Source organism: Chrysemys picta, chromosome 8 (genome assembly GCF_011386835.1).
Source record: "Chrysemys picta bellii isolate R12L10 chromosome 8, ASM1138683v2, whole genome shotgun sequence".
NCBI classification, from domain to species: domain Eukaryota; kingdom Metazoa; phylum Chordata; order Testudines; family Emydidae; genus Chrysemys; species Chrysemys picta.
The window spans coordinates 57,527,203-57,551,280 of NC_088798.1; the positions used below are offsets into that span (position 1 = coordinate 57,527,203).

At 47.9% G+C, this 24,078-nt stretch overlaps 1 protein-coding gene across 1 annotated transcript in view; it reads right to left on the bottom strand.

Moving 5' to 3' along the window:
- Positions 1 to 24,078, bottom strand: part of AXDND1 (axonemal dynein light chain domain containing 1) — an 81,297-nt gene that overhangs the window by 22,976 nt on the left and 34,243 nt on the right. Inside the window, exons 10-16 of the mRNA XM_065555655.1 lie at positions 22,495 to 22,599; positions 21,341 to 21,461; positions 18,918 to 19,019; positions 18,115 to 18,281; positions 9,251 to 9,326; positions 8,764 to 8,998; positions 6,615 to 6,828 (exon numbers count right to left, since the gene is read on the bottom strand). Of these exons, the coding sequence (XP_065411727.1) occupies positions 6,615 to 6,828; positions 8,764 to 8,998; positions 9,251 to 9,326; positions 18,115 to 18,281; positions 18,918 to 19,019; positions 21,341 to 21,461; positions 22,495 to 22,599 (1,020 nt within the window). The remainder of the gene's footprint in view (positions 1 to 6,614; positions 6,829 to 8,763; positions 8,999 to 9,250; positions 9,327 to 18,114; positions 18,282 to 18,917; positions 19,020 to 21,340; positions 21,462 to 22,494; positions 22,600 to 24,078) is intronic.

Genomic DNA, 24,078 nt, shown 5'->3' on the forward strand with positions numbered 1-24,078 from the left:
TACCGGCTTCACGGTTTGCCGGGCAGCCTCCAGACCCTGCGCCCCCAGCTGGGCGCTTCCCCTCCCGGGCTCCAGCTGCGCTGGGGAAGCGCCGGCTGGGGGCGCAGGGTCTGGGGGCTGCCCGGCAAACCCTGAAGCCGGTAGCGCTGGGGCAGTCCTTTTCCCCCTGGCTGGGAGTGGGAGGGAGGAGGGGGCGGAGTTAGGGCGGAGTTGGGGCGGGGCTAGGGGGTGGGAAAATGGGCGGGGCCAGGGCCCGTGGAGGGTCCTCTTTTTTTATTTATGAGATATGGTAACCCTAACTAGTCTGCTTGTTGTTTTTGTGGAAACAGACAACCAGGGCTACCCCTCTGCTTCTAGCAAAAACAGAGATGATAAGCCTTGAGTGCTGCTGATATTGCTTGGATAAAAAACCCAAACAGAAACCCATTGTTCCCTTTGAAGACAGATTTAATGGCCACTCACTTAATGATGAGTGAGTGAACAATGTGTATAGCCATGACCATCAAGCTGTGAATAGCTGTGAAGTAGCATTGTATTCAGCTATGCACATAGGGTTTGAAGGATGAGGGATTGTATATATTTGGTAGGGGGGAGAAGTGGGGAGAGGGGTTAAATTGTCTATGGTTAGTCTATGTGGTGGGGCGATTACCCCACACCTAGAGAGACTGGGCTGCGGCAGGCCTAGGCGCCTGCGTAGACGCGCAGCCAATCAGGAGAAGGCTTACTGGGAGCCAATAAGAAGGCAGATTGGAGTCAGCCAATCAGGGCCCGGCTTAGCCATATAAAAGGCTGCCCAGAGCAGGAGCAGTCAGTCTGTCCCAGGCCTTCAACAGGGGAAGGTCTGTCTCCAGGCCGGGAAACTAGCACCCGGGACAGCGCAGTGCTGGGCAGGCCCGGGGGAGCAGAGGGTAACTCCAGCCCGGAGTCTGTCAGGCTGCAGGCCCTGAAGGGAAGGGCCTAGCTGGTGCGAGGGGCCGAAGGGGAAGCGGTCCAGGGACGTGGACAGATAGAGGGAGAGAAGGAGGACAGGACGGCTGCCACTAGAGGGTCCCTGGGTTGGGACCCAGAGTAGTGGGCGGGCCTGGGTTCCCCCTTTGCCTTGCATCTGGCCGATGGAGCGGCCATCTAGAGCTGCACCAAACCCCAGCCAAGAGGGGAGTGACTTTGAGGGTGCAGTTGGCCACATCGGCCAAGACGCAGAGAGGCAGCTGATTGATTCCCCCCCCTCCCCCTTTTTTCCCCCTTTTGTCTGCTGTGCTGTCCCACGCACAGCCACGGGCCGCAGGGAGCGGCCGGTCAGAACCACACCGGGTCCTGGACTCTGAGGATCGGACTCGAGGGTGTGGGACTGTTGTTTAACACACCTCCCCCGGAAGGGGGTGTGAGTGGACAAGGGGCACTGTCGGAGGACAGCGCTCCGGAAGAGGACGCCGACGTCGGGAGCAACACAGGTCCGTGCACCCCACAGAGGCGAGACGACAGGCGGAACGTCACCCAAAGAGGACGCTCTACTGGCGCGAGACTAATTCCCCGAAGCGGCCAGGAGGAGGCACCACAGCGGTGAGCTACTATCCTGTCACACGTGGTGGAGAATGCGGGCATAGCGGTCCGCCCCTGATACGAGGGGCCAGCGCCAAGACTGCGGACTATTGCCCAGAGCAGTGTCTTGCGCAGACAGATGGTCGACCCGGATTGTGGGTACAGACCCGGACCCACCAAAGGTGTCCAGAGTGGGGGGATTGAACCGGGAGTAACCCGCTGAACCCCAACATGGAGGCTGAGAAGTTATTAAAATGGCTGCTAGAGAAGCAGCAGGAGCAGTCGGCCCAGCAGCACCAACAGCAGATGCAAATGCTGCAGCAAATGACCACTCAGCAGCAGCTGATGATGACTCAGCACCAAGAGAATCAGCAGCAGCTCCTCCGAGAGTTGGCCACCCAGCAGCGGGTGCAGCAGGAACATTTGGTGCAACAGATGGCCGCACTATTACGACCGGCAGGAGTCACCCCTGCCGACCCCATGGGAACTGGACTGTGGGAAACCCCAGGGGCACTACCGATACGTCTCACCAAGATGGGGCCCGAGGATGACCCAGAGGCCTATCTGGTGACATTTGAACGGGTGGCGACTGCTGCCCGGTGGCCCTCAGAACATTGGTCCACGTTACTAGCCCCTTATTTGACGGGGCAGGCTCAGGCCGCATATCGGAGCCTCGACCCCCGGGAAGCGCTCGAGTACGCCCGAGTCAAGGCGGCCATCCTAGACCATACCGGCATTAGCCCAGAGACCTACCGACAGCGTCTCCGTAAAGAACAATATCCTCCGGGGGCCCGACCCCGCGCCGTGGCCCAACGCATCCGGGACCACTGCTGGAGATGGTTGGACCCAGAGGGCCTGACGGGACCCCAGGTGGCGGAGCTGGTAGCCTTAGAGCAGTTCACCCAGATCCTACCCCCGGGAGGGAGGGCCTGGGTGCGACGGCATCGACCGGCCACCCTCTCCGCAGCAGTGGTCTTAATGGAGGATTACTTGTCGGCAGAGGGGGCGGAGCCACCACCCCGAGCGACTGGAAGCCTTGGTCGCAAGGGCGGCCCAGAGAAGGTAAATTCTCGTGGGGCGGGAACCTCCGAACCACTGGCAGGCCACAGCCATGGGCGTCTGAGGCCCCCCAACCCTGAACCCCGACCCAAGTTACTACCGGGGACGACTTGGAGGGAGCGACAGCCCCCAGAGCGAACAGGCCCCCCCGGAGGAGGCACAAGCCCAGCCGAGCCCCGAGAGAGGTGCTGGGACTGCGGTCAAGAAGGACATTTCCGGCGAGATTGCCCTTTTATGGACTGCAGCTACGGGCAGGCCTGGATGGCCGGACAACGGGCCCGGAAGAGAGGGGCAGGAAAGTTGATAGTCCCGGTCCGGGTTGAAGGGAACCCCACCAATGCCCTCGTAGATTCGGGGTGTAGTCAGACCCTCATACGAGAGGGGCTCGTCCCAAACCTCAATCTTTCGGGGCCCCCGATCTACCTACAGTGTGTGCATGGGGACATCTGCCAGTATCCCACAGCCTGGGTCAAGATGGGAGTAGGCTGCCGAGAAGAGGGTCTCCGGGTAGGAGTGGCCCCTAGGCTGGCCTACCCAGTGGTGTTGGGACGAGATTGGCCCGGCTTCAGAGAGATCCTCCTGAGATACCAGCCACCCAAGCCCCGACCAGCCAAGACCATAGCACCGGGGACGGGGCTGCTTGGGAGCAGGCTAAGGGATGACCCTGGCGAGGGGACCTCCTCGACGGCGGAGACCCCTGCGAATTGTCACTTAGGCCAAAAAGAAGTGACCTACCGGGGATACACGGTAGGAGGGGGGAAACTAACACCCCTGATTAGCAAGGTACAAGCCCTCAGAGATGTACCCACCCCTACGACGAAGAAGCAAGTGCGTCAGTTTTTGGGATTAGCTGGGTACTATCGCCGTTTTGTACCAGACTTCGCATCTATAGCTGCCCCCCTGTCAGACCTAACGAAGAACTCCCAACCTCGACAGGTGCAGTGGACTACGCAATGCGAGCGAGCCTTTAACACACTCAAGGAACGGCTCACTCAAGAACCAGTACTACGACATCCCGACTTCACGAAGGAGTTTATACTACAAACCGACGCTTCGGAAGTCGGCCTAGGCGCAGTACTCTCCCAGGAAGTAGACGGGGAGGAACACCCGGTACTGTATTTAAGTCGGAAGCTATTCCCCCGAGAAAGACACTTCTCAACAATAGAGAAAGAGGCCCTGGCGGTACGGTGGGCTATCGACGCCCTCCGTTACTATCTGCTAGGGAATAGTTTTAAATTAATCACAGATCACGCCCCTTTGCGATGGATCCACAGCATGAAAGACACGAACGCGAGAATTATGCGGTGGTACCTTGCCCTCCAGCCTTACGACTTCCAGGTGCTCCACCGACCGGGTAAGGCCCATACTAACGCCGATTTCTTCTCCAGGCTAGGGGAGGAGGGTGAAGAATCGGGTCAAGGAGGGGGATCCTTAGCGCAGGGGGTGGTCTGCAAGGGGGCAGTCAAGCTTCCATCCAACTGCCGAGGCCCTGAACAGTTAGCCCTGACGGCAGAGGATTCACCACGCTCGTACGGGGTGTGTCCCAAATGCACAAAGAGTGCGAGAGGAGGGAGCATACCCCAGCCTAGACAGACGGCCGTGGGAGGAGAACCCTTGCGGGAAGCCCCGGCGGAGGACCAGCCCACACTCCTGGGACCGCCGAGGACTGCGATTTCTCCAGGTCGAGAGGGAGCCTCACTGTGGGAGGGACCAGTCGAGGCGGTGGACCACGAGACCCGTGGAGAATCAGGAGATCCATGGGACACTCTGGCAGCGGAACCGATAGGAGGCAGCTTAAGGGAAGAGACGGACTGGTACGTCGGACCCGGTAAGCCTCAGCGTGTTTCGGTGGGACCCCCCCGCTGAGACGGTGGATAAGCCGGGTTGCCCGTTGGCAAAGACTAATTCCCGGGACTTTGGGGCCAGTAGGCCATAGGGCCCAGTGACAAGGGCTAAGTTTCTAGACTTTGAGCCGGTAAGCCGAGCCACTGCGGGATAAAGGTCGCTTTCCGAACTCTAGGCCATTAGGCCGGTTAGGATACCCCCCCCCCCGAGAGGGTTCTTAAGGGGGAGGGTGTGTGGTGGGGCGATTACCCCACACCTAGAGAGACTGGGCTGCGGCAGGCCTAGGCGCCTGCGTAGACGCGCAGCCAATCAGGAGAAGGCTTACTGGGAGCCAATAAGAAGGCAGATTGGAGTCAGCCAATCAGGGCCCGGCTTAGCCATATAAAAGGCTGCCCAGAGCAGGAGCAGTCAGTCTGTCCCAGGCCTTCAACAGGGGAAGGTCTGTCTCCAGGCCGGGAAACTAGCACCCGGGACAGCGCAGTGCTGGGCAGGCCCGGGGGAGCAGAGGGTAACTCCAGCCCGGAGTCTGTCAGGCTGCAGGCCCTGAAGGGAAGGGCCTAGCTGGTGCGAGGGGCCGAAGGGGAAGCGGTCCAGGGACGTGGACAGATAGAGGGAGAGAAGGAGGACAGGACGGCTGCCACTAGAGGGTCCCTGGGTTGGGACCCAGAGTAGTGGGCGGGCCTGGGTTCCCCCTTTGCCTTGCATCTGGCCGATGGAGCGGCCATCTAGAGCTGTACCAAACCCCAGCCAAGAGGGGAGTGACTTTGAGGGTGCAGTTGGCCACATCGGCCAAGACGCAGAGAGGCAGCTGATTGATTCCCCCCCCCCCCCTTTTTTCCCCCTTTTGTCTGCTGTGCTGTCCCACGCACAGCCACGGGCCGCAGGGAGCGGCCGGTCAGAACCACACCGGGTCCTGGACTCTGAGGATCGGACTCGAGGGTGTGGGACTGTTGTTTAACACACCTCCCCCGGAAGGGGGTGTGAGTGGACAAGGGGCACTGTCGGAGGACAGCGCTCCGGAAGAGGACGCCGACGTCGGGAGCAACACAGGTCCGTGCACCCCACAGAGGCGAGACGACAGGCGGAACGTCACCCAAAGAGGACGCTCTACTGGCGCGAGACTAATTCCCCGAAGCGGCCAGGAGGAGGCGCCACAGCGGTGAGCTACTATCCTGTCACAGTCTACTACATATTGTATAAAAGATTTGGGGATTTTTGTAAATGCCATAGCTGTTGGTAAGTTTCTCAGTTGTAAATAGCCTGTTATATAATGTATACATATTCTGCAGCTAATTCATTCCTTATGTAACTTTTTCAGTCAATAGAGTTACACCATAGATGAAGTTCACCTCAGAAATCCAATTGTAAATGAATAAAATATTTTACTTCTTTTCTTCAAATTGATAAAATAATAAAATATCGCTATCCATTAACATGCACAAAATTACACAAAAGGACTCTTCATAAATATAACCAGCCCTCAGCCAACCCCTTCTCATCAGTCTAAGAAGAGAGAGAAAAAATGGCTTTTGCAGAGTGCCCAGAAGGTAAAGAAATCAGAGAGTGCCACTATTTGCTATACATGCTGTTTTAGTGGTCTGTCTGAATTAATACCAATACTAGAGAAAAAGCATGATTTGTGTATGAACTTCGTACAAATTGAAGCTTCATCACATGCTAGAATTATCACTGGTGTCAAACTGACCAATCTGAAGCCTAAATTCCTTTTTTACCATCTAACAGGTAAAGCATGAGCAGCAAGATTCTTCACACTGCCCCATCAATGTGCTTCATCCCTCACCTGGAGGGACCACTTCCAGGGGGGAGAGGAGAGGTCAGGCTTTGAGGTCCATTTGGTCCTTGGCTTCTAACTCCAAGGTTGCCAAGGAAGTGTCAGCTGTGATGGGGACACGTGTACTAGGAACTCTGCACAACTCATTTCACAGGTATTACCAAACAGCCATCAGATGGGAATGACTTTTAATCATTGCCCATCTGAACCAAATTTCAGCCAGTGGCCTAGAGGTGAAAGGCTCTGTAGCCCATTACCAATCTCCTGTTCCAGACAGTGTCCACCACACGAGAACATTTACCCAAGCATGTGAGAAGAGCAAATTGTATCAGGCTAGCCCCAGAGAAGAATGAACAATACTATCAAGGATCTATCTTACGAGGCATGAGGCTTTCTATTTCTCCGATCCTCATGAGCCTGTCCGGAACCTATAATTGTCATCAGTGCAGCCACCTGGGTCAGCCAATCAGGAATCACTCGAAACAATTTCAGCCAATCAGAGTCATGCATGCCAGATCCTCGCTTGTTGGTTAGCATCTTGAACGTCCAATCTTCCATACTGCTCACTAAACCTGTCAAAATCCTGGTTACCCCTGTGGGGGGAAAAGAGGAAACTTTATCTGTATTCCTTCAGTCAGTGAAAAGTGAGCTTCAGAATCCAGCAGTTCAAAATTCAATGATAAGAGAAATGACTACACTATGCATGAACTTAGCAGGCTTGAATTAAAGATTAATTGTTTAGTAAGGACCTAATTCAAAACCCACTAAGTCAATGGGTGTCTTTCTGTTTATTTCAAGGAGCTATGGTTCAGACCATAAATTTCCTACATAGCTCAATCAATTTCAGATTCCTAGCTCTAAGCAATGGCCAACATCACAAGAATCAGCAGCCTTGTATTCATTCAAAAGCACTGTATCAAGACAGACCAAAAAGGATCTGTCATTCCTATGCATAGAGCCTTTCACAGTATGGTTTTATTTATTTACTTGCCAAGAATGCCTCATACATAAAAGCGCAAAACTTTCAACACAAGCACCCAACTTCTGCCTGGTAAATGTGCATGTGTATGTGCAAATTATAAAGGTGTGTGTAAAATGGGAAACTGCCTGTGCAAAGGTGTGATTACCTGCTCATTTACCCATTTTGCATATGCAAATGTGTATTCTCTGTCTGCTGAGCTGCATGTAACTATACACATTCTCATTATCCACATAAAGTGTTTAAGCTCTCTTTGAATCCTACTAAAGGTGCTGGCTTCGGTGATGTCTTGCGGCAAAGAGTTCCACAGATTGTGCATTATGGGGAAAAAAGGATTTCCTTTTTCAAATTTGTTGCCTTTCACATTCACTGATTGTCCCCTTGTTTTTTATTAGAAGAAAGGGTAAACAGGAGCACCAGACTTACCTTTATTCTGTATATCTCTGTAAGGTCCCCTCTTATCTAAACTAAATGGTCTGGTCGTATCAATCTCTCCTCACACAGAAGTCTCTCCAGGCCTCTACTCATTGTCACCCAATACTGACCCCCTTCTATTCTGATACATAGTTTTGTGGAGAGGGTGATCAGAGCTTAGCACAGTATTCAGCTGATTGAATGCTATTTCTTTATGTTACGGCATTATGTTTTCAATATCACTAGCCTGTTCCTTATAACTACTTAACATTTTGTTTGTTTCTACCACTGCTGCACACTGAACACTGGTTTTATTCAGCTGTTCACATTGATACCTCTGGTCTCTTTCCCGAGTGGTTACATTAGTTTAGAACCCAGCAATAGTTCTCAAATGACTTTTTCCAATGTGTATTACCTTACATTTGTCAACACTGGATTTCCTCTGCCACGGTGCTACCCAAGCCCCTCATTACGTTAGGATGCCCTTTAGATTTCACTGATTTAAATTATTTTGTGTCATCTGCTGATTTTGCCAGCACACTGCTCACCTCTTTCTTCAGATCATTAATACATATCTTACACAATACTGGAGCTAGTATAGAATCCTGTGGCAACCCATCGTTAACTTTTTTTCATACTGAAAATTGACCATTTAGCCCCACTTTTTCCCCTTATGTCTCTTACCAGTTTCTATGATTATTAAGAGCTTGTCTACACCGGACATTTGTTTGCGCAAGCCAGGGTGTGAATTTACAGTGCACTAACTTGCCATACAGTAATATCCCATACGGACACTACTACCATGCACTAGAAGTTTCGCAGTGCATTTTGATGTACTCCCATTTCAAACTGCAGTATGTCAAAGCACATTGCAGAACTTGCAGAGTGCTGAACTAGGGTCAGCTTGGTGACTTTAGTGCATGGCAGGCTAATGCACTGTAGATTCACACTCTGGCTTCCCACACAGTAACATCCTGTGCAAACAAGACCTTACTTTCTTTAGTAGCCTTTTGTGAGGGACTTTGTCAAAGGCTTTTTAAAGTCCAAATAAATTATATCAGCTAGTTCTCTTTTAATCACTTGTTCATTGACACACTGAAGGAAAAATTGAATGACAAGATGGGTAATTTCTTACCATTCTCCCCATTTATTCTTACGCTGTACTGCTGGCAGAGCTCATTTGCACGTTCATTTATTTCTTCCATGGCCCTGAGCTCTGGAGGCAACACCCCATTAATGTCCTTGTGACGACTAAGCACTGTTTGTCCCAGCTCTGTCCAGCGTTTCTGCAGGTTGGCAGCAGTCTTGAGGGTCTCCTTCTTCATTAGTAGAACTTCCCCTCCATATTGCTCCAGGTCCTCATTCAACATCTGAAAAGAAAGTAATGAACATGGCATCCCAGAAAAAGCTCTCAGCTGCCTGGGTCATCCCCAGATGTGCAACAGAAAGGTGATGGATACCCTTTTGGCCCAAGATGAAAAAGTGCAAACTAAGCCACTATATAACAAACTTGGAGCCTTGCTTTATTTCTATCCTTCTTAGCATTTGTAGAGCTAAATATTAATTATTTGTTAGCAGCTTAGTTTGTAGGCTAGGGGAATATGCTTGTCAGAAAGTCTTACATTTTCCAAGTTCTTGAAGTCCTGTAGGATTTCCTCCAATATCTCTCCCTTCGTATTAGAGAAGCTTGCTTTCCCGCTAGAGGGACAAGGAGGGAAATTGAGAAGGGATGAGATACAAGAGAAACATTACTCCTGAATGAGCTAAAGCAAACTTATAATGTGTGCACGTGCTGCTACATGCTATATCCTGTACTTGAAACAGAGGCCTTTTTGCTAAGGGAAGGGTCTTTAGGGCTTCCTCCCCACCACTGACTTACACTCCCTCCCCTAGAATCACAAAAGTGTTTGGAGTCCCTTGTAGGAAAAAAGATTGCTTCAAGCACAGAAGGAATGGAAGGCAAACAAGTACTGGATGTTTAGTCCTCAGTAAGGCTGTGAATGAAACTGACAAAATGCTGTTCTTCACTAATACTGTAATCATCCTTGAAAAAAAGCTTCTTAAAATAATATTTTTATTCCTATTTTCTTTTTAAATGTGTAGCTCAACAAGTAAGTAGAATGAGGATGATAACCAAGTTAATGTTACTATGAGAACATTACATTTTGCATCTTCTGACTTTTAGTGTCTCATTTTGTAACCTTAGTGTTCTATTAAAATAAATTTTGGTATTTCACTTATTTGCATTTAAGTATAAAAATTATCAAACTTAAACAACAAACAAGAGCACTGTCAGACCAGTCAGAGAGTAACCTTTCAGAAAGAAAACTCTGGTTATAAAGTCAGAGGGTGGAATCCTCGGTCCATTTGAAGTCAATGGAAAAACTCCCAGTGCCTTCAATGACGTCAGGTTTTCCACCCGAGGTGTGGGAGGCCACTGGATAAACACAGTAGAACCTCAGAGTTACGAACACCAGAGTTACAAACTGATCAGTCAACCACAGACCTCCTTTGGAAGCAGAAGTTCGCAATCAAGCAGCAGCAGAGACCAAAAAAAAAAAAAAAAAAGGAAATACAGTACAGTACTGTGTTAAACATAAACTACTAAAAAAAAGGAAAAGCAGCATTTTTATTTTGCACAGTAAAGTTTCAAAGCTGTACTAAATCAATGTTTAAACATTTGAAAGAACAACTAAGACTGAGGGGAAAAACAACTGAGGAGAGTTGGCAGTTTTTCAAAGGGACACTATTAAGGGCCCAAAAGCAAGCTATTCCGCTGGTTAGGAAAGATAGAAAAAGTGGCAAAAGACCACCTTGACTTAACCACGAGATCTTGCATGATCTAAAAAATAAAAAGGAGTCATATAAAAAATGGAAACTAGGACAGATTACAAAGGATGAATATAGGCAAACAACACAGGAATGCAGGGGCAAGATTAGAAAGGCAAAGGCACAAAATGAGCTCAAACTAGCTACAGGAATAAAGGGAAACAAGAAGACTTTTTATCAATACATTAGAAGCAAGAGGAAGACCAAAGACAGTGTAGGCCCACTGCTTAGTGAAGAGGTAGAAACAGTAACAGGAAACTTGGAAATGGCAGAGATGCTTAATGACTTCTTCGTTTCGGTCTTCACCAAGAAGTCTGAAGGAATGCCTAACATAGTGAATGCTAATGGGAAGGGGGTAGGTTTAGCAGATAAAATTAAAAAAGAACAAGTTAAAAATCACTTAGAAAAGTTAGATGCCTGCAAGTCACCAGGGCCTGATGAAATGCATCCTAGAATACTCAAGGAGCTAATAGAGGAGGTATCTGAGCCTCTAGCTATTATCTTTGGAAAATCATGGGAGACGGGAGAGATTCCAGAAGACTGGAAAAGGGCAAATATAGTGCCCATCTATAAAAAGGGAAATAAAAACAACCCAGGAAACTACAGACCAGTTAGTTTAACTTCTGTGCCAGGGGAGATAATGGAGCAAGTAATTAAGGAAATCATCTGCAAACACTTGGAAGGTGGTAAGGTGATAGGGAACAGCCAGCATGGATTTGTGAAGAACAAATCATGTCAAACCAATCTGATAGCTTTCTTTGATAGGATAACGAGCCTTGTGGATAAGGGTGAAGCTGTGGATGTGGTATACCTAGACTTTAGTAAGGCATTTGATACGGTCTCGCATGATATTCTTATTGATAAACTAGGCAAATACAATTTAGATGGGGCTACTATAAGGTGGGTGCATAACTGGCTGGATAACCGTACTCAGAGAGTTGTTATTAATGGTTCCCAATCCTGCTGGAAAGGCGTAACGAGTGGGGTACCGCAGGGGTCTGTTTTGGGACCGGCTCTGTTCAATATCTTCATCAACGACTTAGATATTGGCATAGAAAGTACGCGTATTAAGTTTGCGGATGATACCAAACTGGGAGGGATTGCAACTGCTTTGGAGGACAGGGTCATAATTCAAAATGATCTGGACAAATTGGAGAAATGGTCTGAGTTAAACAGGATGAAGTTTAACAAAGACAAATGCAAAGTGCTCCACTTAGGAAGAAAAAATCAGTTTCACACATACAGAATGGGAAGAGACTGTCTAGGAAGGAGTACGGCAGAAAGGGATCTAGGGGTTATAGTGGACCACAAGCTAAATATGAGTCAACAGTGTGATGCTGTTGCAAAAAAAGCAAACATGATTCTGGGACGTATTAACAGGTGTGTTGTGAGCAAGACACGAGAAGTCTTTCTTCCGCTCTACTCTGCTCTGGTTAGGCCTCAGCTGGAGTATTGTGTCCAGTTCTGGGGACCGCATTTCAAGAAAGATATGGAGAAATTGGAGAGGGTCCAGAGAAGAGCAACAAGAATGATTAAAGGTCTTGAGAACATGACCTATGAAGGAAGGCTGAAAGAATTGGGTTTGTTTAGTTTGGAAAAGAGAAGACTGAGAGGGGACATGATAGCAGTTTTCAGGTATTTAAAAGGGTGTCATAAGGAGGAGGGAGAAAACTTGTTCACCTTAGCCTCTAAGGATAGAACAAGAAGCAATGGGTTTAAACTGCAGCAAGGGAGGTCTAGGTTGGACATTAGGAAAAAGTTCCTAACTGTCAGGGTGGTTAAACACTGGAATAAATTGCCTAGGGAGGTTGTGGAATCTCCATCTCTGGAGATATTTAAGAGTAGGTTAGATAAATGTCTATCAGGGATGGTCTAGACAGTATTTGGTCCTGCCATGCGGGCAGGGGACTGGACTCGATGACCTCTCGAGGTCCCTTCCAGTCCTAGAATCCATGAATCTATGAATATATGTTTTGTTTAGAGTTACAGACATTTCAGAATTACAAACAACCTCTATTTCTGAGGTGTTCATAACTCGTAGGTTTACTGTGGTAGGAAGTTTTCTACAATCTGGATTCATAGACAGAAATGGATTTCAGGATTCAATACCTAGGATCTGTTTAAAAAACAAGCCACGGTTATTATTTGAGGACATTGTATTAAAAGTGTTTAGTTGTTTTATATTGTTTTCTCTCTACTTTCCCCCTTAAGAAAGACTGTATTGTACCTAACGTTGCCACTGAAGAAGCCTTGTTTTGGAGCTTGTCTACACTGGCAAGTTTTTTCGATGAAACAATTTCGACAAGGAAAAATCGACAAAAGCAAAGTTGCCAAAGCGGTTCTACATTTGCTCCCACTGTCGACAGATCATGTCCACATTCGGGGCATCTTTGTCGACAGCGAGAGCAATGGACTGTGGGTATGTATCCCACAGTGCCTGGCGACACCATCCATCGCTAGGTGTTGTGGGAATGTGGAAACGGAGCACGGCTCATCCTGGGATGTGCAAAATGTACTGTCATGCACCGCTTTCTGTCCCACCCTTTCAAAGGTTTCTGGCTTCCTTTCGCACCCTTTTTCCAACTGTCATTCTTTTATAGTGTGCACCAGCATCTGCAGTGAGAGAGGATGGATCCCGCACTTCTCTCCTATGTGCTGTTAGCTGTCGTGAGGACATCGCGCATGGCAGCACAGTTACTCTCAGAGTTACTTGCAAAGTTAGCAGAGGATGAATCACAGGCCTCCGAGTGTGATATGGACAGCAGCAACTTATCTGTGCTTTGTGCATTCACAGAGCAGCTGCATACGGTAGACCATCGCTTTTGGGCTAGGGAAACAAGCACTGATTGGTGGGATCGCATTGTCATGCAGATGTGGGATGACTACCAGTGGGTACAGAACTTTAGGCTGCGTAAAGCAACCTTCATGGAGCTATGTGCTGAGCTGTCCCTCGAACTGCGGCGCAAGGACACCAGACTGAGAGCTGCCCTTTCGGTAGAGAAGCGCGTTGCAATCGCTATGGAAGCTGGCGAATCCAGACTGCTACTGGTTGCAAATCAATTTGGAGTAGGAAAGTCCACTGTTGGGGCTGTATTACTCCAAGTGTGCAGGACAATAAATCGCATCCTGCTGTATAGGACCGTGACTCTGGGAAATGTGCATGAAATAGTGGATGGTTTTGCAGAGATGGGTTCCCTAACTGTGGCGGGGTGATTGATGGCACACACATTCCAATTTTAGTGCCAGACCACCTTGCCTCTGAATACATCAATAGGAAGGGATACTTCTCCATGGTGTTGCAGGCGCTTGTGGATTACCAGGGGCATTTCATGGACATCAATGCAGGCTGGTCTGGAAAGGTGCATGATGCACGCATCTTCAGAAACAGTGGCCTGTACAGAAAGCTGCAGGCAGGGACTTCCTTTCCAGACCACAAGTTCACAGTGGGGGATGTGGAAATGCCCATAGTAATCCTGGGAGACCCGGCTTACACCTTATAGCCCTGGCTCATGCAACCTTATACAGGGCACCTGGACAGCAGCAAGGAGTGTTTTAACAACAGGCTGAGCAGGTGCCACATGATAGTCGAATGTGCCTTTGGCCGTTTGAAAGCTCGCTGGAGGTGTCTCAATGGCAGGCTAGACCTTACCGAGGATAATATTCTGTAGCGTAGCTAGCGGGGTGCAGGGGAAGCAGCCGCTTCCCCTCAGCACATTTTCCAAAGGCGGCGCCTGCCACCGGCATGGCCGGAGGAGCCATGGGGGGAATGGGGGCGGGCACGGCCGGAGGAGCGAGGGGGCCGGCTCCTTGGCCATCGCACCCCACGCTCAGCGCAGCCCCAACATCGCCGCAGCCACCTCCTGCCTGCGGCAGCTCAGGGCTGGGCGGCCAAGCGCTCCCTGCCCTTTGCTAATGCGGCAGCAGCAGCATCTCCCGGCAGTGGCTCGCGGCCCCCGCAGCCCATCGCGGTGGGCTGGGGGAGGCGAAACGGCCCCTGCGCCTTTAAGGCCGCTGGCTGGTGAGCCCCGCGTGGAGCGCACCGAGCGCCGGGAGCGGGCTGGCGTTTACCCCGGACAGCGACGGGAGGGTCAGGGCCCAGCCCGGCCCAGCCCAGCAGCGCCATGGAGCGAGGCTCAGCCAGCGACTCATGAGCTGGATCCGCCCGCGGCGCGGGGCCGGGATCAGCCAGGGACAGGCTCTGGCACGGTGCAGGAGCCTGGGGCGGGGGGGGGACGGACCCCGCGGGTGGGGCCGGGCGGCGCACCCCAGCGGGGACACCTGCAGAGCAGGCTGGGCAGGAGAGACTCTCCCGGGACCGCGGGGGGACTGGGATATCCACACCACCGGGAAGCCCATCGGAGTCCTGAGTCGGGCCCCGGGGTTAATCTGGGGGGGGGAACAGGAGGAGCCAAGGGGGGGCGTGACCAGAGGAGGAGCCAAGGGGGGGGGGGCGCCTTTTTATGTTTGCTCCCCCTACACTCAGAACCTGGCTCGCCACTGCCCATGGTCATAGCCGCATGCTGCACTATGGATAATCTGTGTGACTCTAAGGGTGACATGTTTGCTCAGGTGTGGAGCACTGAGGCAGAGCACTTGTCTGCACAGTTTGAACAGCCAGATGCTAGGGCTGTCAGAGGAGCCCAGAGGGCTGCTATTAACATCAGAGAGGCTTTGAGGAACCGCTTTGACAATGAGGGGCAGTAATACATGTCTGCTTTGGAGTTGCTTCCCAGGTGCATCCATGTACAATTTTGGGGCCCAAGATCTATGCAACACAATGCTTTACAAGCCTGTTCCCGAGAGTGAATTGAATGCTATACGCTTTTGTAGAACACAGAATAAAAACGCTGTACCATTAAATACCTTAGTCTTTATTTATTGTTAAAAAGGGTAAAACCTCACAACTGTGTGTAGCTCCAGCTATCATTGTGCAAGCTGTGAGAAGGGGTGAAGTGATGGGGAAACTCAGGAGTGCTGTGAAGTGAAAAGGAATGTGTGGGCATAGAGGGGTGTGGGATTGGCAAAGAATTCTGCATCTGGATGTGCTGCAGTGGAAGTCGACCACAGATCTGCTCAGTCTGCAGCTGTATCGAAGACTTGAGCATCTCTGTCTGATCCTCCATAACTTTTATCATCCGCTCTGTTGCTTGCCTGGCAAAAGCAGCATTCTCTTTTCTGTCCTGCCTTTCGGCTTCCCAGCACTCTTTCCATTCCCTGGTCTGTCTCTCATCGTGATGCAGCACCTCCCAGAACATGTCTTCTTTTCTACGCTTATGGTTTTTTCTTATCTGCCAAAGCCGGTCCACTAGGGTGCGTGGTGTGTTCTTCAAGGTCTGTGCTGAACAGAAGAGGGATTGTTACATTCCAGCAAATGATTGAAACATTTTAGTAAAAAGGGTATTTCCTAGTAGAAATCACTTTCTTTCTGAGACTCTAGGCAGGCACACAGCTTCGCGAGCACCCCAATCATGGTGAGTGTCGGGAGTGGGGGGAAGGAGATTGTGCGTACGGACAAAATGGTCACGGCTTGCAGGGCAGCTTTTCAGGGAACTCATTCTAAAATTATCCCACACTTTTTCACAGGCGACCAACCTGCTGGCTGACATCTCGCTGTTGCGGGTGACCAGAGAAACCAGGGCACAACTGCTGAATGTTTGTGGCTTTCACCCCGGTCTATATGCAGCTTAGCTATGTGCCGCTTTGGTCCCAGCTCCAGTGATTGCTAAATGGCATGGTACAGTTTCCTACAATGGGGGAACTAACAAGGCTGCCATCCCTTGGAATCTGCGGCAGAGGATTAATAAGTACCTCTTGGAAACTTTCCAGAGCCTCTCTCTGGAGGATTCCCTACAGGTCTCGATGTCCATTGACACCCTGCTTGGCCATGCAGAATAGCTACACAGGGCAATGTCCAGCTTACAGAAAACACTACCCGCCTCCCACTTTTTGATTCCCTACATAAGCCACAGCAACTTACCCGGTGTCTCATCTGCTTCCTGCTCCCCGTTGAGCACTTCTGGAGTGGAGAAAAGTTCCTGGCTGCCTGCCCCACCGGGCGACCCCGTTGGGAGCACCACATCCTCTTCCAGCTTGACTTCTTCATCCAGAATTTCAGCCTGTGAGTTACCCCCTCTTTCTGCTGCCTGCGAAGTATCCACGGGGCTTAGGGTGACCAGACAGCAAATGTGAAAAATTGGGACAGGGGTGGGGGGGGGGGGTAATAGGAGCCTATATAAGAAAAAGACCCAAAAATCGGGATTGTCCCTATAAAATCGGGACATCTGGTCACCCTAATGGGGCTATCGGCAATGGAGGTGGGGTCACCACCGAGGATAGCATTCAGCTCCTTACAGAAGCGGCAGTGATGGTTCGCCTCCTGCACCTTATGGTATGCCTGCCTCAGCTTCTTTATCTTCGCTCTGCACTGCTGCGTGTCCCGATCATAGCCCTTTTCGCACAAGCCTCGAGAAATCTGCCCATATGTGTCCTGATTCCTACAGGTCACTTGCAGCTGCGACTGAACAGACTTCTCTCCCCATATAATGATCAGATCCAACAACTCATCAGTGGTCCAAGTGGGAGTGCGTTTGGTGCGATAGCCAGTCATGCTCACCTGGGAAGCTCCTCTGGGAAGCCAGAAAGCAGGAAATTAAATCTAAAATTCCCGGGGCTTGCAAGGGGGAGGGGTGAGTTGGCTGCAGGGCAGCGGAGTTCAAACCGGCAGCATGGGAATTGTGGGATACTTTCTGGAGGCCAATAAAATCGAAAAAAAACCTGTGGTGTCTACACTGCATGTCTGTCAACAATAAAGGGAGGAGAAAAGACAAAAGTCTCTCGCAGGGGTGGAAGTTTTTTTTGCCAAAACTAGGCGTTTTTTTTCTGGAAAAAGTCACACTGCGTACACACAGTACGCTATCACTGTTTTGTCGCCAAAAGCCAGTTTTTGGTGATAAAACTTGCCAGTGTAGACAAGCCCTTAGTGTGTGTTAGTACTTAGGATATAGTATAGTCCTTCCATTAGATAGGATCTACTATTTATTTTTTCCCTTTGTTTGGAGACAATCAACCTTTATCCTTGTCATTATTATTCTTCATTACATGCATTGTGGAAGTCCCAGGAGCCCCAGTCATGAACCAGGATCTCATTGTGCTCGGCATTGAAAAAACACAGCACAAATAGATGGTCTAAAAACCTTACAAGCTACACGGCCTCTGAGGCGTTGGATGTTATCTTGAATGCCTGTATTTTAGTAATGTTTCATCTTAGGTGATCATTTCTCCCCATTCGCTTCAAAATCCTCATGGTAACAGACAAATAGATCTCATAATTTACTATGAAATCTTTTGTTTTCTGTTGTTCAGCGGGGAGTAAGATAGAATTATTGCACAAGGCATGAACAGAAGTCTACATCACCATATTGGAGCTGACAGATTTCAACTGTGGGCAAGGTTTTCAAAATAAACAGATGTCAAACCTAACAGAATAATGTAAGGTGTATGCAGTTTGCACCCAGTGAGCTAAATCCTCCAGTTAATGGTGGTCTTGCCTGAGTACGGGCTGCCAGGTTTGGTGCACTGCAATTTTCTGTCACATAAAGGTGGTGGAGGTAGCTAGTGTACCACTGCCCAAATTAAACAATCACTCCTGGACACTCACAAAACATTGTCCTGGAAGTATTGCATCCACTTGGTGAGGCCATTCTGAACCACTCGCAGCTTCTCCCTGCTGGAGTTTTCAGCATGTTCCACTTCAATTCCAATGCGGTCCAACAGCTCCCTGAACTGCTCAGTCATCTCCTGCAAATCGGAAAGGTCTGCTGTGTCCTGTGTGCATCACAAGAAAGAATGGGAGAGCCATAAGGCAAGGGACCTTCCATTTCACTGGGATCAGAACAGTGACCACTCAGCTGTCTGAAGAAGTACCCACTTCACAGACTGCTAGCTGGAAAATGTTCTGCAGTTCCACAGCATACGCAATGACCTTGGGAGCTGGACATTTCACCAGTGGCATTAGGACTGAGGCAAACATGACTCAGCTCAGCACCTGAGTTTTGTATTTGTGCTGAAACATCAGAAGGCAAATGTGCAAGGCCAGCACTGTTGAGGATACAATTACACTAGCATTGATTTGGCTTGGTCTTCTGGGGATGAACAGAGGGAGCGAAGAAGGAAAAGCCATGAAGAGAAGGGAAAACAGAGAAATGAAGAGAGTTGAGGACAGAGCGACGGGAGGGGAGAAAAAGGAACAGCAGGGAGAGGAACAGAGAGAAAGAGAGAGGGGAGATAGAGAACCTATTCAAACCATACTGTTCATTCAAACCTGAGCCAAAACTTTAAAGTTCAAATAGTAACTGGGAAGCATGAAATTCTGCACTGAGACAGATGGACCCTGCACAGACACAAGCTCTCCAAACATAGCCTTCTCCACACCACAGTCATACATCACAAAAAGGACTCTACCTGTGATGCCAGAAGCACTATGAAGTGTCTGATGACTTTGGTCCATGCCTTTTCACTGACATAGAGCTTGCGAGACAACGTGAGCTGGTTTCTTTCGATCACCTGCAAGGAACACAGTTATTTATACCGGCTTTTTTGGGAGTGGTGAGGGGGTTAGAGAACAACCCGGGAGATAACTGACCCAAGCTCCACTGTGTAAGAAACGTACCTTGAAAAGCTGACTTCACACTAGCACTTCCTAAGCTATAAGAGACTATGGGCAGAGCTGTGACAGGATTTACAGGGCCAGGACAAGTAGTCTTCTGCCTTCGTGTGACTTGTCCCCTACAGTGACCCCATGCCCCCAGAGAGGCAGCTATCTCTTCCGCTTGGGGTTACTCCTCCCATTTGCTGCTTCCCTCATATATCTGCCCCATCTCATTTTTCTTTCAAACACCCCTCATCTACTTTTGCTGTTGTTCTCAGTCCCTTTCCCTTGGCTCTCTCCAATTCTTTCACTACCTTGTCTCTGCTCCTCACTGTTTTAGCCCCCTGCTCCATTGTTGCCTCTTTTTGCCCTGTCTGGCTTATCAGGTGGCTCAGGATGGCCCAGGGCTGCCCTTCTACTGTCACAGTGAGCGCTCGTTGTGTCTCCCCAACACCTGCTCCTGGCTGACCCCCACTGGAGCATGTGGCACTAGCGTGAACTCCTCCTGCTGCACATATTATTGCTAGGTGCTGTACCCAAACACTAGCAGACTGTCCCTGTCCAAAGTGGTTGGTGAGTACTGACCAACAACATACAAGAGGGGCATCAACCATTTTAACCCTGACTCATGGCATGGGAAAGGGCCAGGAAATACAGACCAGTCTCTTACCAGCACTGCTGCGCATCACACACGTCCTGCTGTGCAGACCCACTGAGAGGCCCACCTTTCACTACAAACCCAGGCCCTGGACAACTGTTTCCCCTCATCACCAGACACACTACAGCCTTGCTATCTGGAGTGAAAGATCTGAATAGATGTTGCTGTTACAGGCCTCACAGAGTACAGTTTGTAGAACAGAACGCCATAAAAAATGGCTACCTAAGTGCCAATGGCCACCATAGCGAATAAATGAACAGCATGCGACAACAGCAGAACCAAAGTGTGTGGTAAAGCCACCTACTGTCATCGGTTTGATCCACAACCTAACAATCCAAGTACACTCCTTGAGGAGGAGAGAACTTCCTTACCACACTACCTCGCTTGAGCTTAAACGCCAGCAGGAACCTCCTTAGAATGCCTCACTGTGTGATGGAGGATGGCCAAAGCCCAACATATCCCAGCTAGTAGGGATGGAGATTTAAAGGACTGCTCAGCAACTTTTGGCTTTTATTCCACATGATATGCAAGGTATCCGAGTATTTTATAAGTAACAATGGTGAGCCCATGCTCAATTACATCCAAGCAGATGGCTCCTGTATGTAAAAGCGGCAGTAGAACACTAGAGCCCATGGTTTGAAACTTCGTGGAGCACTCTGGAAGGCAATAACCTTGGTCAAATAACAACAGATTGTAAATTTGCATTAACTTACTCAAATTCAGGCACAAACCATCAGGATAATGTGCCTTTTAAAGTTAAACTGTAACAGAAACCACATGTGGCATTTATGATAGGTGCCAAATATACCAATAAAAATGTCTGTACCACATTTCCAATATTGTATTTTTCTTGGTAAAAATAGTCCTCAAGAGATGAAGTAAGGCACTACTCAGGATGAGCAAGAGTGGAAGAATCTGGCCACTAATAATCTCTTAAAAGGAAAAATATGAAAAGGAAATGTAAAAATATCAAGCCATTTCCAATAACTCTGAACAGATATACTTTGAAGGACTAGTAATGTTGTCCATGGGAAACTCGGAGAGCCAAAAAAAAAAGTGTTCCCACTCTGTTTCTGCAGAACTATTGCTGCCTCATCCTAAGGAAGAACCTGAAAAACTACCAGGCAAGTTCTCACAGCAAATGTTAAACTTGAATGGGATAAAATAAGAGATCACAAATGTGGACACAGTAGAAAAAGAAAGTAAAATATAGTCTTGAAATTACAGAAAGAGTCTAGGGAATCTGGGTTGGATAATCTAAACTTTGAGAAAAGTCAAGGAAGCATTTTAGTGACACTATTTCTGAAAATACACAAGCCACTCTCTGATTTCATATGAAATCCTCTAGCACTGAGCCTGAAGATCAGCACCAGAAAAAGTAATATATATCTGTCAGTTTCCACAGTTAAAAGGGCCAAAAAGCAGTAGTCCCCTGGGACAAGCAGTCTTGGCAGGTCTGGGAGTACAAGATTTCAGTTAAACAAAACCTGCTTTGGAAATCCTAGAGCAGGAGTTTTGGTTACAATGGTTTGTATCCTGCAGTAAGGCAGTGTCCTCCATGATGCTGTCTGTACCTACCTTCATTGCCAGGTCATATGTAGCTGAGCTCCAGATTTCTTTCTCTTGGGTTAACTGGAGCAGCTGGGTCTCAAGCCTCGCTCTTTGTAACTCATACAACTCACGATATTCTTCCACAAGACTGAGAGAAGAAGACAGAAAGACAAGGTGTGGGTGAAGTAATACCTTTTATTGGATCAATTTCTCTTGGTGAGAGAGACAAGCTAAATGCAAGGTGGAACAGATTGTTTAGCATAAGTTTACTTAATTTATTACATTTTAATCGGAGTACCTTTCCCAGACCTGAAGAAGAGCTCTGTGTGGCTCCAAAGCTGGTCTATCTCACCAACAAAAGTTGGTCCAATAAAAGATATTACCTTATCCATCTTGTTTCTCTAATATCCTGGGACTGATACAGCTACAACTACACTGCATAGAAGATGACAGAGGTACACTACTGGAATCCACATTCCCCTCCTCCTAACCTAGTTTTTTATCTTTCTCAAGCTCCCAAACATTTCTCAGATACCTGCTTCAGCCAGATCTCTTTCCTCTATTACCACACTCCACAGGCCTGCCAATCCACAGCTCCTTTCCCTGAATCCCAAATAAGCCCTTTTACTGATATTCCCATTGTGAGTTCCCAACAAGTCTGGAGACAAGTCTGTGCTGGGCTTAGGCTGACTGTTCTATTCATAACGCAACCTTCCCTAGGTCAGGTGTTTCAGAACTCAATGCAGGAGTCTGACACACTCTGCACCAGTTGGCCCCTCAGAGATTGAGGTCTGTAATGTTTTTTGCAGACTGTCAAGAGACAGGGAACAAATACAAAGGACTTTTAATGGTTAAAACTTGAAACATTAAAACAACTTATCCCTTTGAGAAATTTGGCACTATTTAGAGAAATTTCTGTGCAGTATACTGGGTTGGATATACTGCACAGAAATAACCAGTTTCCCACACAGAGAGAGAAATCAATATTCCACACCCCCTCTACAATGCCCTAAAGAGAGAGAAATCAGTGTGTCACAGCCCTTCCCACAGAGAGTAAACACTGTGCCACATCACCTGTGAGACAATAGAAGTAGTATGTGCTTTGCCTTCAACTCAAAGACATCATATTGCTTCAGAAACGTTGCCTGCGCTCCAACCTTCCCTGGGCTGAAGGAACTCACTTTGCATTCAGCTCAGCGTCCCGCACTGCATCAGCCAGCTCCTCATGGGCCCGTTCTGCTTCTCTCGTCACCCTGAAGTCATGTTCTCGGACCTCGCATAGCTCACTGGAATAGCATAGAACAGTCATTTCACAGCCTGCTGCAATCAGAACAATTCAGAGTCAACCTGCCAATCTCAATCTAGAGTGCCCTTAGCTGTCTTGTGTGCTTCCCTTCCGCAAACAGCCAATCATCTCATCTATGTCCTTCCAGTGCACACAAAACTCTATGGTCTTCTTGTGCACACATTTTGCTTAAAGCTCTCCCTCTACAGACAGCTTTGCATAACATTTCAAACAAGATGGATGGATTTAAAACAAAGCTATTTAAATCACTGATTTTAATCATGATTGAAATTAGCAAGCAGAAAACCTTGATTTAAATCATAGTACTTTTTAGTTATTTTCCTAAAGAAAGGTTGATTCTCATTGATCGGTAACAGAAAACATATTGATTTGCAACCAAATATAGTCCTTACACTAAGTTTAGTGCTTCAAGGAAGATACACCATACCTATACACATTCATTTAAGCAATAATATAGCTTACCGTACATTTATTCTGATTCTTAGCTTTCCATTTTTTAAGTTAGAAAATGGTGAATGATGCATTTCATACTTACTAGATGATGATTAATTATTTACTTGTGATTTGTGTCAAGCTCTGTTTCGATGGAAATTCAAATTCAATTAAAAATGCACCAAAACAGCATTTTATTTATTAATTAAAACTATTTAAAATATGTTGAAATATGCCCCAAAAAAATCAAAAAGTTTATCAAAATAAGTTTTGCATTTAAAATTAACCAATTTATTAAACAAAGAAGGTATTATTTGTATTTAATGAATTGAACTTACTGTTTATGGTCACCAGGTCCTTCAACATTTTAGAACTAGTAAATCTCATCCTCTCACGCGTAGTTTTTATTCATAGCTTGGAAGAGAAAAACAAGCTTTCCTGCTTTTTCAACTCCCAAGTGGTTTTTTAACTTTGAATGAACTAGTCATTGAACTGAACTACCCGAATAAACTAAAATGAAGAAAATATTCTCTCTGAACAAGCAGAAAAGGCTACTGCTGTCAAAAGCTAATTTAACACTTCATACGTTGGTTCTAGATGCCTAGCAAGTGACTATCATCAGCTCAATGGTTTGACTTTCTTTAAAACTTGGCAGCAAATATTCACTACTTAATATTTTTTTATTTAATTTAAATGATTTAAATAAATCATAATTCACTTAGGTCTTAACATAGGCTATCATTATTTCAAATTTATTTTTAAATAGGTTTATTTTTCAATTCAATTTAAAGAAAGTTCAATTTAAATTTAAAACAAATGTGAGTTTTTAATTTTTTTAGATAATCATTGATTGTTATCCACCCTGATTTGAAGAAAGGGAAGAGACTTTGCTGCCATCCTATGCTACAGTTCTACAGGACTAGTACTAAGAATGTGGGGGGAAAGCTTTGCGTAAGAGGAAGACAGTTGTGAGATGGTCAATATTGCTCTGACCCACAGCATACAACATGGGAGCAGAAACCATGGA